This window comes from Equus asinus, chromosome 13, assembly GCF_041296235.1.
Source record: "Equus asinus isolate D_3611 breed Donkey chromosome 13, EquAss-T2T_v2, whole genome shotgun sequence".
In the NCBI taxonomy this organism is placed as follows: domain Eukaryota; kingdom Metazoa; phylum Chordata; class Mammalia; order Perissodactyla; family Equidae; genus Equus; species Equus asinus.
The window spans coordinates 54,822,140-54,837,978 of NC_091802.1; the positions used below are offsets into that span (position 1 = coordinate 54,822,140).

The following is a 15,839-nucleotide window of genomic DNA, read 5'->3' on the forward strand; positions in this document are numbered from 1 at the left end:
CAGTGTGGGGATGCAAGAAGCCACGTCTATTGAGCGCTCGCTTTGTGTGAGGTTAAAAACTAACGAGGGCGGCACTTTAAAATGCTCAATTTTACGTTGTGTTCATTTTACCTCAATGAAAAACTACAGGTGGGTGCGGCCTGGGGACGTTCAGACCCCCGGGGTGTTTCTGACATGCAGCCAAGTTGAGACCCGCCGTGTGAAGGGTCTCACCTGCCCTGCATCATTTCATCCTTTCAACGTAATTGCTGAGTGCTCTCAGGTCCATTTTGCAGGTGGGGAAACTGAAGCTTGGAGAGGTTGGCGAACCTCAGCCAAGGTCATGGGATGAGTAAGAGGCACAGTGGGGATTTGAACCTGGTTCTCTGAGTCTCTGGGCCTAAGCCCTCCATCTGCTCGCTAGGCGGGCTCCTGAGTGCACTGGACGGCACCTGACACTCCCTCATGTCAGTCGTGTGCACTGGAGTGCATGTGGCAGCCACAGCGGAGGGAGGGTAGCTGGTCTGTGTGTGTGCCTTGCATTTGAGGCTAGGAGCCAGGTGTCCTGATGGCCCCAGGCCTGGAAGCATCGCCAGCCAGGAAGGCTGCCTGAGCCACTCAAGTATCCTCCAGTCCCTGCAGTGCCTTGTCATTAAAACTTGGTGCCTAGCTGCTGTGGCTGGCCCGCTCTCGCGCCCTCAGGAGTTCCCAGCACCTTTACTGGTACGGTGTTTGGTTTAACCCTGTGTGACCCTGTTCTGACTGTCCCCTCTCTCTCTCACAGTACTCTCCCAGCATGAGGGCCACCTACCTGTCCGTGGCGGATGAACACCTGAGACACTATGGGAATGAGTTTCCAGCCTAACACACTTTCAGGAGTTCCTGCCTCCTGGATCCGTTTTGGTTTTTAATTAATGCAAATGCAAGCTGCGTTTCTTTAATAGAAACCAAAGGCATCTGGAGACCCAGCTCAGGCTGCAGGACTGGAAGGCTCCTGCTGCCGCAGAGGAGCGGCTGAGATTCCAGGGGAGTCAGCCTGGGGTTGGCTGAGATTCCTGACCGAAGCCCCAGGCAGACAGAAGACGCCTGACTTGGACCAGACTCTCCCTCTTCTGGCCTCCTCTCCACACCAGAAATGCCCCTCAGGTGCTTGGGCATCCCTGAGCTGGGAGCCTGGCTCAGCCCACCCCTATGTTCCACCCTCACCAGGTGGGGAGGGGCCGGGTCAGGCTCAAGGGTCCCATTGCCAAGACTGTCCTGCTAGCACGGCCAAAAGCCCAGGTGACTGCTCTCGGAGTCACCTCTCTCCTGGCTGCAGGAATGGGCAGCATTTCCCTGCAGGTAAAGGTGGGAGGCTGATCAGGAGATGCTTTGAAGGGAGGTGATGTCCCCGATGAGACCGGACACTGTCCGAAGTAATCTCCCCGGGGCCAGATGGACTCTTCCCGGGCCACACAGGGAAGGCATTGGAGAGCTCTGCATTGGAGGCTGGTGGCTCCAGGGCCAGGGCACCGCAGGCTCGTGGCTGAAAGCCTGCCCCGTTCTGCCTGTCTTTCTCAGCCCTCCGGTGCCTCCCCTCCAGTCCAGAATCGGGCTGGGAGTTGTTTGCTGCAGATAGGGGCGGTCTCAGGTATGAACAGACACTTTGAAAGCAACTTCTCTCTTTTTTTTTTTTTCCAGTGTTTTAAATATTTTGATTACCCAAAGAATTGAAACTCATAACACATCCCGTTTTTACAGTAGATTTGGGGCTCATTCCTTACACCTGGTTTCTATACCATGACTTTGCAGATTTTGCCAGCATCAACCAGCCAGTTCTTTATGGATCTGGAAGTGGGGGAGCGGGGATTTTTAAACAAAATAAAGATCAGTGAGACATCCCGTCCCAAGCGGCTGTTTGATGGGGATGTGGGTTCATCCCCCTCAGGGGAGGCCCTTTAAGAAAGGAAAGAAGCTAAGAGGGACAACGGAGCAGAGCCCCCGTTCCAGGGGAAGGGCCGCATGCCCAGGTCAACTGTCCCCTCCCTTTTGTCTTCAAGCAAGTTTGTCATAAAAGGTTTCAGCACAGTGGGACGATTGTGTCTTGACCTGAAGACAGGTGTCTTCCCTACCTCCCCTCACTCCCTGTCCCCACCCTGTTGTCCTGGGCCCCTGTGCTGTACCTGCTCGGTGAGAAGGAACTTGTTGGCCAGGAGGTAGTAATGACCCACCATCATGCCCGCTCAGGGCCCAGGGTTAGGGTCTTCGGTGCTTCCACCCTCCTGTCAGCTCAGAGTGCACCACGCTGAAGCACCCCCCCCCAGCCTCACCCACCAAAGCAGGGACGTGGAGGGGTGGGAAACGGGCAAGGGCTCTGTTTCGGTTTTGGAAGAGCCACCTTCACATCAGAACACTGATAGCAGAGTGGTTCTCAGCCCCCAGCCAAGCCTCCACAGCAGAACGGGGCCACAGGGCAGCCAGGACCCGGTCTCACCTGCATTAACCTGTACATACTGTGCGCCAGAAACACACCTTCAGATGGCCGCGACGCATGCAGATGGCAACTCTGCGACGTCAAGGTGTTGCTTCTTAACGTTCTTTGTTGGCGACTAGAGAGTTGTTTTTAATGCATGTAAACTAAACCAGAATCCCTTGGGTGGTTCCTGAAGGAGCCAGGTGGGCACATCTCTGCTCGATCCGTGTGCTCCTCACCTGGGGGTGAAATAAACCACTTGTACTAAAATGTGCTCTCAGTCTCTAACTTCCTCAGCTGCGGGAATAAGGAGGGGACCGAATGGTCCCTTCTGGCTGGGTATGCAGTAGGAGGGCCTCAAAGCCGATCTCAGTGCAAGGATTGAAATGTGGGCTATTGAGTGAATGTCACAGGGCATCTCTGTGGCCTCCACTACTCCTTGGGACAAAGGACAGGACTTTTTTTACCCTAGTCTTTCTCCAAAGTTCCTCTTAAAGGCCACTGCTCTTAATGTTGCTAATAAGTAGCATTTATTGGACACCTGCAATGTACCAGCGACTTGTCCCAAGTATTTATGTTAATTGTTAAACTTCATCGTAACTCTAGAGGTCATTTGTTTTGCACATAAGCCAGCAGAGGTGCAGAGAGGGTGAGGACTTGGTTGGAGCGAGGAGCAGAGCCCGGAGTGTCTAACCCAGAGCCCAAGCGGGTGCCTCCACAATGCCATGGGCTTGGGGCGGTGGTCACACAGCGGCCGCCTCTCCCGGGTGAGGCACGCAAGGCTGCACGCCTCCCCTAGCTGTGCAGCAGGTCCTTGCTGATCTCTTCCTAAACTCTGCACCTCCATAGGGTGCCTCTCCGGGCAGGGCCCCCCAAAGTGCACAGCACCCTTCATGCTTCCTGCATGTCTCCCATTTGTCTGGTGAACAGCTGAACCAGCCTGGGGCAGCCCAGAAGGGCAGACTCCCGCTCCACCCATGGCCCTAAGCTACTGTTTCTGTGCAGGAGCTGGAGTTTCCTGAAGGGAGCAGCTTGTGCCTCTTTGGGGAGCATTTGAGGTGAGATGCAGGGGGCTCTGTGCAGTGGAACATGCCAGGCTCTGAAATGCACATACCTCAGAGCTGAGCATCATGACTAGGGCTCCCTCGAGTGCAAATGTTTCTCCCACCCCATTCGCAGAATGACCTCCTTTCTCCCTTGTCTCAGGATGCTGAGAGCAGCGGGGGAAAGGCTTGGAGCAACGGGGAAATTCTTTTCTATAACGAATCTGATTTTTTTTAAGGTAAAGGCAGCTCAGTGCCCAGTGAGATTTGTTTTGGGGGCTTTCATTGTCTCTGGGTCTGCAGGGAGACCTGAGCTGCAGGCCGGCCCTGCACCAAGTAGGAGGGAGGCCGCATGGGAGTGCACATGCTCAAGGGAGATTTCCATCACCACATGTGTCACTGCCTTTCCTATGGGCCAGCACCAGTCTCTCACCCACGGGAAAGGGGTGGGGTGGGTGGGCCTCCCAGCCAAGCACGCCTCTCTTACCCCTGCCAGCCTGCCTGCTCAGCCTGACCATCCCCACATGTCTCTGAACAGCAGCCTGACTCCAGACCCAGGAACTGAGAAGGAGCAATGAACTCCATTAGGCCCCTCTGTAAGCCGATCCTTTGCCAGCAAGGCATATGTCTGAGTCTGTCATTCAGGGCCCACTTACCCATGTGGAGCAACCAACAGTGTCGGCCCTTCTCCAAAGCTCAGTCATCCGTACCTGTGCTCTGCTTTTTCCTCCTGCAAAGCTGCTCAGTCTTATAGTTCAAAGTAGCAGGGACGACCTCTGCCTCTAGACTCACAAACTGCTGCTGTAACAACACTCAAGAGACCTGGCATGCCCGTTGCCAAATATGCCCAGATCAGGAGAATTTACCTTCCTTCCTTCCCTCTTTCATTCAACTAAAAATGTATTGACTGCTTAGCACAGGAGCCGTCAAATTCTGCCCTGTGAGCCCAGCCTCATATGGCTTATGAGTAAAGAATAGATTTTACACTTTTTTTTTTTTTTTGCCAAGGAAGATTCACCCTGAGCCAACATCTGTTGCCAATCTTCCTCTTTTCTTTTTTTTTCCACCCCAAAGCCCCAGGACATGGTTGCGTATCCTCGTTGTAAGTTGTTCTACTTTTTCTATGTGAGCCATTGCCACAGCATGGCAGCTGACAGGTGGTGTGGTTCCGTGACCAGCAAGCGAACCTGGGCCACTGAAGTGGCGAGTGCAGAACTTTAACCACTAGGCCATCAGGGCTGGCTCTAGATTTTACATTTTCTAATGGCTTAAAAAAAAAATCAAATATTTGAAGCTGATTTTGATGGTAGAGAACACTGACTTTGAACCTCAATTAAGCATATTGTTATCCCCCCTCAAAGAATTCCATTCTTCTCATTAATAGAACTGTATTACAAAAATATTGTGCTCTATTTATATATTTTGAATTTTATTAATCAAAAATGTGTGGGAATAGGTTTTCTCTCTCGTCAGATAAGTGTCTACAAAGTGTCTTTGATTTTGCCTCTTAACTTACAGCCTAAAATATTCACTGTCTTTTACAGCACTTTACAGTTTGCTGGCCCTGGCCGGGCATGTCAGCTTCTCTCAGTGCTGAGACTATAGAAACATCAAAGTCAATGGTGGTCCTTCACTTCATGGAGCTTACAAATAGGCAAGAAAGGCTTCCTGGTTGATAGATGGCGTCCTTCCACTGTGTCTTCACAGGATGGAAGGGGCTAGGGAGCTCTGTGGGGTCTCTCTTGTAAAAACACTAACCCCATTCATGGGAGCTCCCCTCTCATGACCTAATCTCCTCCAAAAGGTCCCACCTCTTAATGCCATCCCCTTGGGCATCAGTGTTTCACCCTGTGGATTTGGGGAGGACATAAACGTCCCAGCCACAGCAGGGGTGTATGGGAACTCTTCATGCTATTTTACAACTGTTTTCTAAATATAAAACTGTTCTAAAATAAAAAGTTTATTTAAAAAAAGGAGAGGCGGCAAGGATGCCTGCTTTTGCCACTTCCATTCAGCATAGTGCTGGAAGTCCTAGCCAGAGCAATTAGGTAAGAAAAATAAATAAAAGTTTTCAAAATTGGAAAGGAAGAAGTAACGTTATCTCTATTCACACAGGACATGATTTTGTATGTGGAAAATTCTAAAGATTCCACCAAAAGATTGTTAGAACTAATAGACAAATCTAGCAATGTAGCTGCATACAAAGTCAACACACAAAAATCAGTTGTATTTCTATACACTAACAATGGACAATCTGAAAGAGAAATTTAAAAAACAATTCTATTTACAATAGTATCAGAAAAATAAAATACTGATGAATTAACCAAGGAAATGAGAGACTTGTACAATGAAAACTACAAAACATTGCTGAAAGAAATTAGAGAAGACGTAAATAAGTGGAAAGACATCCCATGTTCATGGATTGGAAGATTTACTAATAAGATGAAAATACTACCCAAAGTGACCTACAGATTTAATGTAATCCCTTATCAAAATTCCAACGCTTTTTTGCAGAAATAGAAAAACCTATCTTAAAATTCATATCGAATCTCAAGGGACCTTAAATAGCTAGAACAATCTTGAAAAAGAAGAATGAAACTGTAGGACTCACATTTCCTGATTTCACAACTGACTACAAAGCTACAGTAATCAAAGGAGAGTGGTATTGGCATAAAGTCAGACGTATAGACCAATGGAAAAGAACAGAGTCCACAAATAGACCCCTGCATACATGGCCAAATGATTTGCAACAAGGAGGCCAAGACCATTCAATGGGCAAAGGGCAGTCTTTTCAACAAATGGTGCTGGGAAAACTGGATACCCACATGCAAAAGAATGAAGTTGGACCCTTACCTAAGACAATATAAAAAACTCAAGGGCCAGCCCAGTGGTGTAGTGGTTAAGTTCATGCTCTCTGCTTCAGCGGCCCAGGATTCATGCGTTCGGATCCCAGGCACAGTCCTACACACTGTTCATCAAGCGACGCTGTGGCAGCGTTCCACATGCAAAATAGAGGAAGATTGGCATGGATGTTAGCTCAGGGCAAATCTTCCTCACCAAAAAAAAACAAAAAAGCCCCAAAAAACAAACAACTAACTCAAAGTGGATAAAAGACTTAAAGTGTCAAAAAGTTTTAAAATTTAAAAACTATAAAAACTCTTAGAATAAAACATAGGGCAAAAACTTCACAACATTAGGTTTGGCAATGACTTCTTGGACATGACACCAAAGGCACAGGCAACAAAAGAAAAAACAAACAAATGGGACTTCATGAAAGTTTTAAAAATTTGTGCATCAAAAGACACTATCAACGGAGGAAAATGGCAACCTACAGAATAGGAGAAAATATTTGCAAATCATATATCTAACAAGGGATTAATATCCAGAATATATAGAGAACTCAACAACAACAAAATACCTGATTCAAAACTGGGCGAAGGATTTAAATAGATATTTCTCCAAAGAGGACATACAGATGCCAATGAGCCTGTGGAAATATGCTAAACATCACTAATCAGTGGATAAATGCAAATCAAAACTGCAAGGAGATACCCTCCCTCACATCCGTTAGGATGACCGCTATCAAAAACACAAAAAATAACAAGCGTTGGCAAGGATGTGGAGAAATTAGAACCCTTGTGCACTATTGGTGGGAATGGAAAATGCTACAGCCTCTGGGGAAAACAGTAGGGTGGTTCTTCAAGAAATTAAAAATTAATAAATGCTATTAAGTAAACAGGATTACCATATGATCCAGCATTCTATTGCCCTAAAAAATTGAAAGCAGGGTCTCAAAGAAATATTTGTACACCTATGCTCATAGCAGCATTATTCAGAGTAGTAAAACGTGGAAGCAACCTAAATGTCCATCAGTGAGTGAAGGGATAAAGAAAATGCGGTACAGACATAGAATGGAATACTATTCAGTCTTTAAAAAGGAGGAAAATCCTGACACGTGCTGCAACACGGACGGACCTTGAAGACACGACGCTAAGTGAACTGAGCCATCACAAAGACAAATTCTGTGTGATTCCACTTACGTGAGGTACCTAGAGGAGTCAAAATTGTAGACAGCAAGTAGGACCGTGGTTGCCAGGAGCCGGGGGAGGGGAGACTGGGGAGTTATGGTCTAAGGGGTACAGAGTTTCAGTTTTGCAAGCTGAAAAGAGTTCTGGAGATGGATGGTTGCACAACAATATAAATGTACTTTGTACCACGGAACTGTATAGTTAAAAATGGTTAAGATGGTAAATTTTGTGTTATTCGTATTTAACCACAATTTAAAAAATTAGAAAAAGAAAGGGGGGGGACATCAGTGCAGTGGACTGTGGACTGGCCTGGGGGACGTCCAGGGCCGGGACTACTCGAAGCAAAGTTCACTTGCCACTTCCACTGTGATTGGGTGGAGATCTGAAAGACACCGCAACTTTTTTTAACTGGATCCCTATGTATACTCCTAATTATATGACTTCATGCTGGCTTCTACTGGCTTCCCAGGGCGGCTGAGACCGCCTGCCAAGGGGTGACGACTGTTTTGCCAGTGAACAAAGCCGCTGTCGGCGGTTGGCAGCGTGTAGGCCTTCTGAGTGAGGGTGGGGGTGGGGAGCCTGTGATAAATCATTGCAATAATATGAGACAGGTGGCTGCATTTTCCTTCCAACTTTTCCCACTTTCCCCTTCTTTCTACCCGCTCCCCCCCGCCTTCCCCACCCAGGGAATAATGTGTGTGCAGAGAGCCTCGCTTCCCAGAGCTGGGGGTGGAGTGAGGAGGTGTCTATGGTTGCAGTCCCAACCCGCCCGCGCTCCTGGGGAAACCCATCTGTTTCTTGCTTCTGGACGCTTTGTCTGGGTCTGATTAGCCTCTGACCACACCACGCCGGTTCAGTGGGGCTTTCAGACACTCTGCCCCGCAGCCCCCATCACCCCTCTCAGTGTCCACCCCAAGGAGCCCTTTGCTCAGAGCAGCTGGTGGGAGCGGGAGCCTAGTTGGTGGGAGCTGGTGGCAGCCGTCACTTATGGGCTTGTGTTTGGTTAGCGTGGTTGGGCAAGGTGCCATCTTATTGGGAATTTTGTCGCACCTGCCCAGTTAAAGGCAGGTGGGTAGTGGTGAAGACACACTTATGGAGAAGTTGGGAAGCTGGAGGGGAACGTTTGCTTTCGTCAGGCACCTTCACAGCTCCAGAAACCCCTGGGAAGCTGTCCAGATGCCTTAGCCTGCCTCTCTAGACCCCCCACCCCACCCCCACACACTGACCCCAGGTGCCCCTTGCAAATTCCTTTCTCATTTCCCCCTGCAGGGAATGTCAGTTCCAGCCACAATGATGCACCAATCATCCCCGAGGTTGCCTTTCTTCCCTGACGACCGCCCCTCCCTTGCTCTCACTATGCCCTCCCCCCCAATCTGGAATGCTCTCCCCACTCCTTCCCTCCGCAACTCATAACCGTTTCTCAAGGCTCGGTTCCAACCCTAAATCCCACTTCTTGGATGACGCATCCCTTGTCCACCCCAGTCCAAGTCTCCAGCCCCCATCCCTGAACGTGGGTCAGCCTGATTCCCCGCCGTGGGAAGCACAGATCTGGCCTTCGTTTGGTCCGGACTCTGCCATCAGCACGAGGCTGGGCACTCTGCTGTGTCATCTCAGTTGATCCTCCCTCCCAATTAGCCCAAGTGCTGCCTCTGTCCCTACATTTTGCAGATGAGGAAGGTTGAGTCTTAAAAAACGAAAGTAACTTGCCCAAGGTCATGCGATTAGTAAGTGGCCAAGCTGGGATCCAAACCCACAGCTTCTAGCCCAAATCCCCTTCTTTTAGTTTACATTATCTGACTTCATTGCCTTAAGCCTAGGAGAAACTTCAGTTCGTTCATTCATTCATTCAATGAACACAACATATGCTTACAAAGTGCCAACCACCAGTTAAGCTGTGGAAACACCCAGCCCCTCCCCCCCAGGAGTTGCCATTGCAGTGGTGTGGTCAGACTTAGGGTTATTATAGGATGGGCAGGCGGGATGGTAGCAGAGGGGAGGCTGCTGGTTATAATTCCCATTTAGTGGACGAAGAAACTGCAGGAAGGAGTGATAAAACGACCTGGCAGATCACAAGCAAATAAACAGCATCACCCCCCAGGGCGCAGGACTTCCCAGGCGCTGACTAGTTTGCATTTTCTCAGGATATTGCCCAATTGCATATTTGTAGACTTGGATAAGCGCCTTGGCAAAGCCCCTACAGACGTTTATCACGGCTGGTGTTTGACTTACTTGGTTAATTTTTCTCCGAACTCCACAGTCCTCCAGAAGAGGGAGAGGGGACAGGCGGCGTTTCCCATGTGGGCGGACGTCAGGTCACGTGCTCCGTAGCCCTCCAAGGGCCGGGCCAGGGTTGCTAGGCAACGGGTAAACTCCTCGGCTCCGAGCCGTTTGAGAAGCGCTAGGGCCGGCACCGGGGCTCGGGCGCGTCCCCAGAGGCCCAGCGGCAGGAGGAGCGGACCGACGGTAGGGGCGGGCTCCGGGAGGACGTCCGCGGCTGAAGAGGAGAGCGAGCGAAGGGGAGAGCCCCCGAGGGTAATGATCACCAATAGTGCAAGACACCCCTCGTGGCGGCGTCCTTCTGGGATAGCTCTGCCGGATGGTGGATGCCAGGACTAGCGCTCAGAGTGTCCCCTGTTAGTCCTCGCTGCCCTCAATACCCCCCGAGTCACAGGACCCTGCAAGTTCTAAACACCTTGGTTCCTGCATCCCTACTCCCAGGCAGTCGGGTCCCGATATGATCTGTCTCCTGCAGGGGGCAGGAGACCTCTGAGGGGTTTACAGCCGAATGGAAAATAAAACCAGGACTGCCGAGGCCGGAGCATGGGCCCGAGCAGAGGGGAGCTTTCTGAACAAAATCAATAGTGACTGAGCCCCTGCTCCACGGCAGGTCCTCTAATGTATCTATTCCCCAACCCGGGAGTGGGCATTCTTAGGCCCCTTAGGGTATCATGGTCAAGGTCACATGGTTAGTTCTCCTTCCCACAAGTTCAAAGTTTATCGCATTCTCTTGAACCACAGAAGTGCGTTCTTCTCCCAGCTTTCAGATCCTGGGTTTTCTCCTCTCACATCACCTTGCTATGCCTTGTTTTTTAAGTTAGAAGAGGAAGAGGAAGGGGAGAGAGCTTCAGGGGAGAGCCCTGGGAGAGGGTTGGTGTCAAGTTCACGCACTGAGCGTGTGACAGAGGGAGTACTGGGGTCCTTTGCCGTGTCAAGCACTGGAGATGGGGTGAATAAAAAGAGCGCAGTCTCCCCTCAAGGGGACAGCGTTGTCATGGGGAGAGCAGGCGAACACCGACCCAAGTCACCCTCCTGTTCTGGGGACCTCCCCATCCTCCTCATCCTCCACCTGCCTGGAGCTCACCCCAGGCTGACCCCAGCGTGCTTAGCGTTGCCCTAGGCAGGTGTGGATTCCTCAGGAGCACTGCCTCTCTTGAAGGCAAGTGAGTCCCTTAGGACCCCAAATTCCAGAAGGGGCACAAGACATAAGAGGGAAGGGAGCTCTCCCCGGCCAGTTGCCCATCGGTCCCTGCACACAGACTGGGGCCTGCCCCAGGGACACGAGGAGGAGGAAAATCTTCTCATCTTTCTACCATCGTGGAGTCTAGTGTGGACGGAAGGTGGTCAGCCTCCGCTTGCCGCCCTGCTAAGATCCCACACCACGCTCCTCATTCCCGCCCTCCCTCGCCTCACTCCCGGCTTGGAAAACATGATTTCTCTTAAGCCACTCGAGGTGGGGATGGGGGGGTTCCTTCCAGGAATTACTCCACTAATTATCACTGCATAAGAGGAGTTTTGTTTTTATAATCCATGAAGGTCCCATCTGACTGCCCCAGGATGCAGGAGATGGCTGCGTTTTTGGTGTTCAGACCAGCCCGTCTCTGTTTCTGTGTCTTCTTGTGTTTAGACTCACTGCAGAGTTCTGCCTGCAAACTCTGGGTCTCTGGGTTCCCACAGGGGGGCCATCTCCTCCCCGAAGCCCCCGGAGGGCAGCGGCAAGGCTCTTCCTGGCTCCGAAGCGCTCTCTGCAGAGAGCACTGCTGGGGAAGCCCAGCCTGGGGCGCTTGTCTCACCAGAGTGGGAGGGACCTCCTGAGACCCCTGCTCTGACCTCTCCGTTCATCTTCGTGCCCTGCCGGCTTGTGAGAAACAGCCCACTCCAGGCCCTTGAATGAGCTGTCTTCCCACCACATGGCCAGCTTTCAAATGTCCCCTCTGTCTGCCTCCAGATAGCAAACAATGCCTCTGTTCTCGCTCCTGGCTTGGCCTTGGGAAGCACCGAGAAGGGAAGCAAAGCTGTTAAAAACATGATCTGGGCTAGAGACGCTGTTTTTGTCTTCCTGGAGTTTCCTCATGCTCTTAAGCCTCCTTGTGTCCCCCAGGAGCCGCTGTCTCACAGCAATTGTCTTTTAATGGAGGGAGAGACAGGCAGCCAGTAATTGCCTCAGTCTAGGAGTCCTGGGGGGGGGGGGGGCTGGCGGGGTAGGGTAGGGTGAGGGGTGGAGGTACAGCCCCATTGTACCTCAACAATGTGCTGGCAGAGGGGGTGAATTCAATTGAATGTGGTTCTTTTTCATGAGGCCCCTATCCTTGTCCTTGTAAACACATTAGGGCCACCTGCTGCCATTCGTGCTTCTGTCTCCACCCTCTGTCCCCCAAGCCATTGCTTCTACCCCTCCTGGGGAGAAGAGCGTCTCCCAACCATACTTGCTTTCTGCAAGAGTCTGGTTCAGCCGGAGTCATTCTGGAGTTGGGAGTGGGATGGGGGAGTGCTGTCTTCAAGGGACGGTGTATGTGGATGCAAAGGGACCTAGGAGTTAACCCTTCCACCTCATCCCCCTCGCCTCCTGCCCCAGCTGCTCCAGGCCCCAAGCCACCCCAGGTACAAACTTCCGGGCTGTCATACAGCTCTTGGCCTTCCATCTCAGGGGTCAACAGCCAGGGCCCACTGGTCTGGTTCCTTGCAGCCCTGGACTTGTGGGGAGGTAGATCAGACACATGTCTGGTCCTAATATTTATCTCGAATGGTTGTGAAAAACACGAATTGCTAGGCCCCACCCCAGATGTAGAGATCAGCATTCCCAGGAGCAGGGCTGGGAATCCCTATGTTTTGAACAAACATCCCAGGTTTGAGAAACAGTGGTTGAGAGGTTAAGAGCCCTCACTTTAACTCGGTGGTTCTCGACCTTGGCCACACACTGGAATCACCTGGGGAGTTTTAAAAATACTGCTGAGAGATTCTGATTGTTAGTCTGCAGTTCAACCTGAGCACTGAGAGCATGAGAAAGCCCTCCAGGTGTTGCTAAGTGTGCAGCCAAGGTTAAGAATCGCTGCTTTAGAGCCACACGTGTCTGGTCCTCGCTCCGCCTGGATTTAGGAACTATGACCTTCGACCTACTTAATCTCTCCAGGCATCCGTCGCTTCATCTGTAGAATGAGAACTGTGATAACTCTTTTGGGGGTTGCCGTGGGCATGCAGTGAGAGTGCCTGTAACCTGCTGGTCACAGCACTCGGATCCGCTGGGTCTTTATATCTTCTGGATACAAGTCCTTTATCAGAGATATGATTTGCAAATATTTTCTCCAAGTCTGTGGCTTATCTTTTCATTTTCTTCATGTTTCTTAATGTCTTTTGAAGTGCAAACATTTTTTAGTTCTAAGGAAGTCCAATTTATCATTTCTTTTCTTTTATGGACCATGGTTTTGATGCCATAGCTAAGAAATCTTTGCCTAATCAGGATCACTAAGATATCTCCCTATGTTCTTCCTGCTAAGTTTTATAGTTTTCGTTCTTACGTTTGCACCTGTGATCCATTTTGAGTTAATTTTTATGTACGGTGTGAGGTAGGGGTCTGTGGCTGTTCTTTTATATGTGAATGTTCAGTTGTCCAAGCACCATTTGTTAAAAAGACCATCCTTTTCCCATCGAGCTGCCTTAGCACCTTTATCAAAAAGCAACTGACCGTAAATATAAAGGTTTATTTCTGAGCTCTCAATTCCATTCATTGATCCATATGTCTGTCCTTATGCCAGTACCACACTGTCTTGATTATTCATAGTTTTAATAAATATTTCCTGGATAAGTAAGTAGAAACTATCATCAGAACAAATATAACCATGCAGTTTGGCATTCATAAAACTTGTGAATTCCTAGAAAAGTCTATGTAATTAGATTTAAGAAAAAAAAAAAGAATAATTTTGGGTCCCCAGAGGGTATTTTTGGGCAAAAACTCCAGAACAAAATTGCTTGGTAAACAGAATTACTCATCTAGCATTTCCATTGCATTTTTTCATCCATTGTCTAAGTTTGGATAATTGTCTATGGGTTTTACTTAAAGCAGGGGACACATACTCCAAGCATTTCCCACCAGGCCCCCTTTTCATTCACAGGTAGTAGCACCTGCTCACAGGTAGGTAAGAACCTAAACTCTTGTGTGTTGAAAGGCCTTTTGTCGTACATCCTATGCAGTAAAGCTCTTGCACAGTTATCTCCCCATACCACCCCAGCCACTCATCCAACAGCTTTCTTCCTAGGGCTCCCTGCAAGCCCAGGAGCCTTACAGACCCACAATCTGAGCCCTGGGAACCTGCCATCACAGGCACAGCTTCTGAGAGTGAGGAGTGGCCAGCAAATGGACAGCTCTGCTAAACTGCTAAATATTAGACAGACCCCATCAGAGGGCACCCGTTTAAGCCACTGAGACGCACTCAGACCCCATGGAGTCTATTGATGTGACAAAGGTCAGAGGGGTCAAGGTCTCTTTTGGGGTGAGTGAAGAGCAATTTGCACGAACCGCCCATTGCATTTTTAGGACTTCCAATTAGCGTCAGTGAGAAAACACTCCCTGGTGTTGCATTTGAACCCGGGCTCTGCTGCGGCTGGAGCACTTGCTTTTCACCTTCTCAGCATCCTGACTGCGTCAGGTCTTCAAATGACTGAGTGGCCCAGCGAAGGTCAAGCAGCTAGTGAGTGGCAGGGCCAGAACTTGAGGTCAGCGCCCAGCCCAGCCTGCTTTCTAGTTCCCTACTGGGCCTTACATGACCGGGACTGCAGATCAGAGGATTTCCCAAAGGCTGTTCTGCCTGTTGAGGAAGTGGTCTGGCTTTCTCCCCTTCTCGGGCGGATTCCCAGCCCTGTCCTGGTTGGAGTGATGTGGAGGGAAGAGGTTCCAGTGGGGCCCCCAGAGAGGGGTGGAGGGTGGAGTCCAGTGACTGAGGACTCTGGGGTTGGGGAGCCTGTTGGACAATCAGATGGTTGGGTGGGAGAGTTTCCAGAAGAGCCTGGGCCTCTCAAATCTCTGTACTCTATGATCGGTCCAGTGGCAAGGAATTTAGTCCAACATAATCACCATCAGTGTTTCCTCCTGCCTCCCAATGAACATATTAGCTCAGTAAAAACTGTATCATGTGGTGAGTAAGAGCTTTGGAGTCAGGCAGACCAGCTGGACCACTTATTAGCTGTGGGATCCTGGGCAAGGCATGCAGGGTATCTCAGTATCAGATTCCTCCCAAGTAAATGACTCTTTTATTATCCACCTCAGAGAGCAATTGCAAGAACTGAACAAGACAATGCTTAGCATGTTGTCATTACTCAGCAAATGATGTTTTTAAATGCAGAAGCAGCTTCTGGACAAATCCTCTAGGACCCCTCCCTACAACCAGGAGCCACCCCTGGTGAGGCCCCTGGGGACCAGGAAGCAGCGGGGCGGGGCCCCTCCCAACACCCCCTCTGTCTGCCCCTGCAGCAGCCGGTACCATGGAGATCGTGTATGTGTATATCAAGAAACGTAGTGAGTTCGGGAAGCAATGCAACTTTTCGGACCGCCAGGCGGAGCTGAACATTGACATCGCACCCAACCCAGAGCTGGCCGAGCAGTTTGTGGAGCGGAACCCTGTGGACACAGGCATCCAGTGCTCCACCAGCATGTCGGAACACGAGGTGGGTCCCTGCCCCGGGGCCTGGGCCAGTGAAGGTGCAGTCCGGCAGGGTGGCTGGCCGGGGCAGGTGAGTGGGACTGGGTGTCCCCATCCACCTGGAAGCCAGTCAGAGTGGACCAATGCAGATGCTGGAAGTGTGAGGACAGAATTGCCCCAAGACCCATCACAGTGCCCAGGGTCAGGAGAACACCCGACACCAACCATTCCCTGGGCCAGGAGAATGTCAATCAAGATATTCTCTGTCCCAGGGGCTCTCGCCTCACCTCTAAGACTCTTACTAGAGCCATTTTGGGCATTTGACGCAGCTGGGAGAGGTATTCTGAGGGAGCAGGGATTTGTATCTGCAGGCAACTCCCAGCTTACGAAAAGAAAAGGGTCCCATAGAAAGTTCTGGTCAGAGGGG

At 50.4% G+C, this 15,839-nt stretch overlaps 2 protein-coding genes across 4 annotated transcripts in view; both read left to right on the plus strand.

Annotated features, from left to right (window-relative positions):
• TTYH2 (tweety family member 2) overlaps nt 1–2,701 on the plus strand; it is a 41,275-nt gene extending 38,574 nt beyond the window's left edge. Inside the window, exon 14 of the mRNA XM_014839606.3 lies at nt 764–2,701. Coding sequence (XP_014695092.2) covers nt 764–844 — 81 coding nt within the window. The 3' untranslated portion in view covers nt 845–2,701. The remainder of the gene's footprint in view (nt 1–763) is intronic.
• A 7,192-nt stretch (nt 2,702–9,893) lies between these two features.
• Nucleotides 9,894–15,839, plus strand: part of DNAI2 (dynein axonemal intermediate chain 2) — a 31,340-nt gene continuing 25,394 nt past the window's right edge. For 2 of the 3 annotated variants that reach the window (XM_014839704.3, XM_014839702.3), the window contains exons 1-2: nt 9,894–10,034; nt 15,244–15,437. In XM_014839704.3, the coding sequence (XP_014695190.2) occupies nt 15,255–15,437 (183 nt within the window). In that variant the 5' untranslated portion in view covers nt 9,894–10,034; nt 15,244–15,254. The remainder of the gene's footprint in view (nt 10,035–15,243; nt 15,438–15,839) is intronic. The other variant, XM_044744843.2, reaches the window with a different exon arrangement.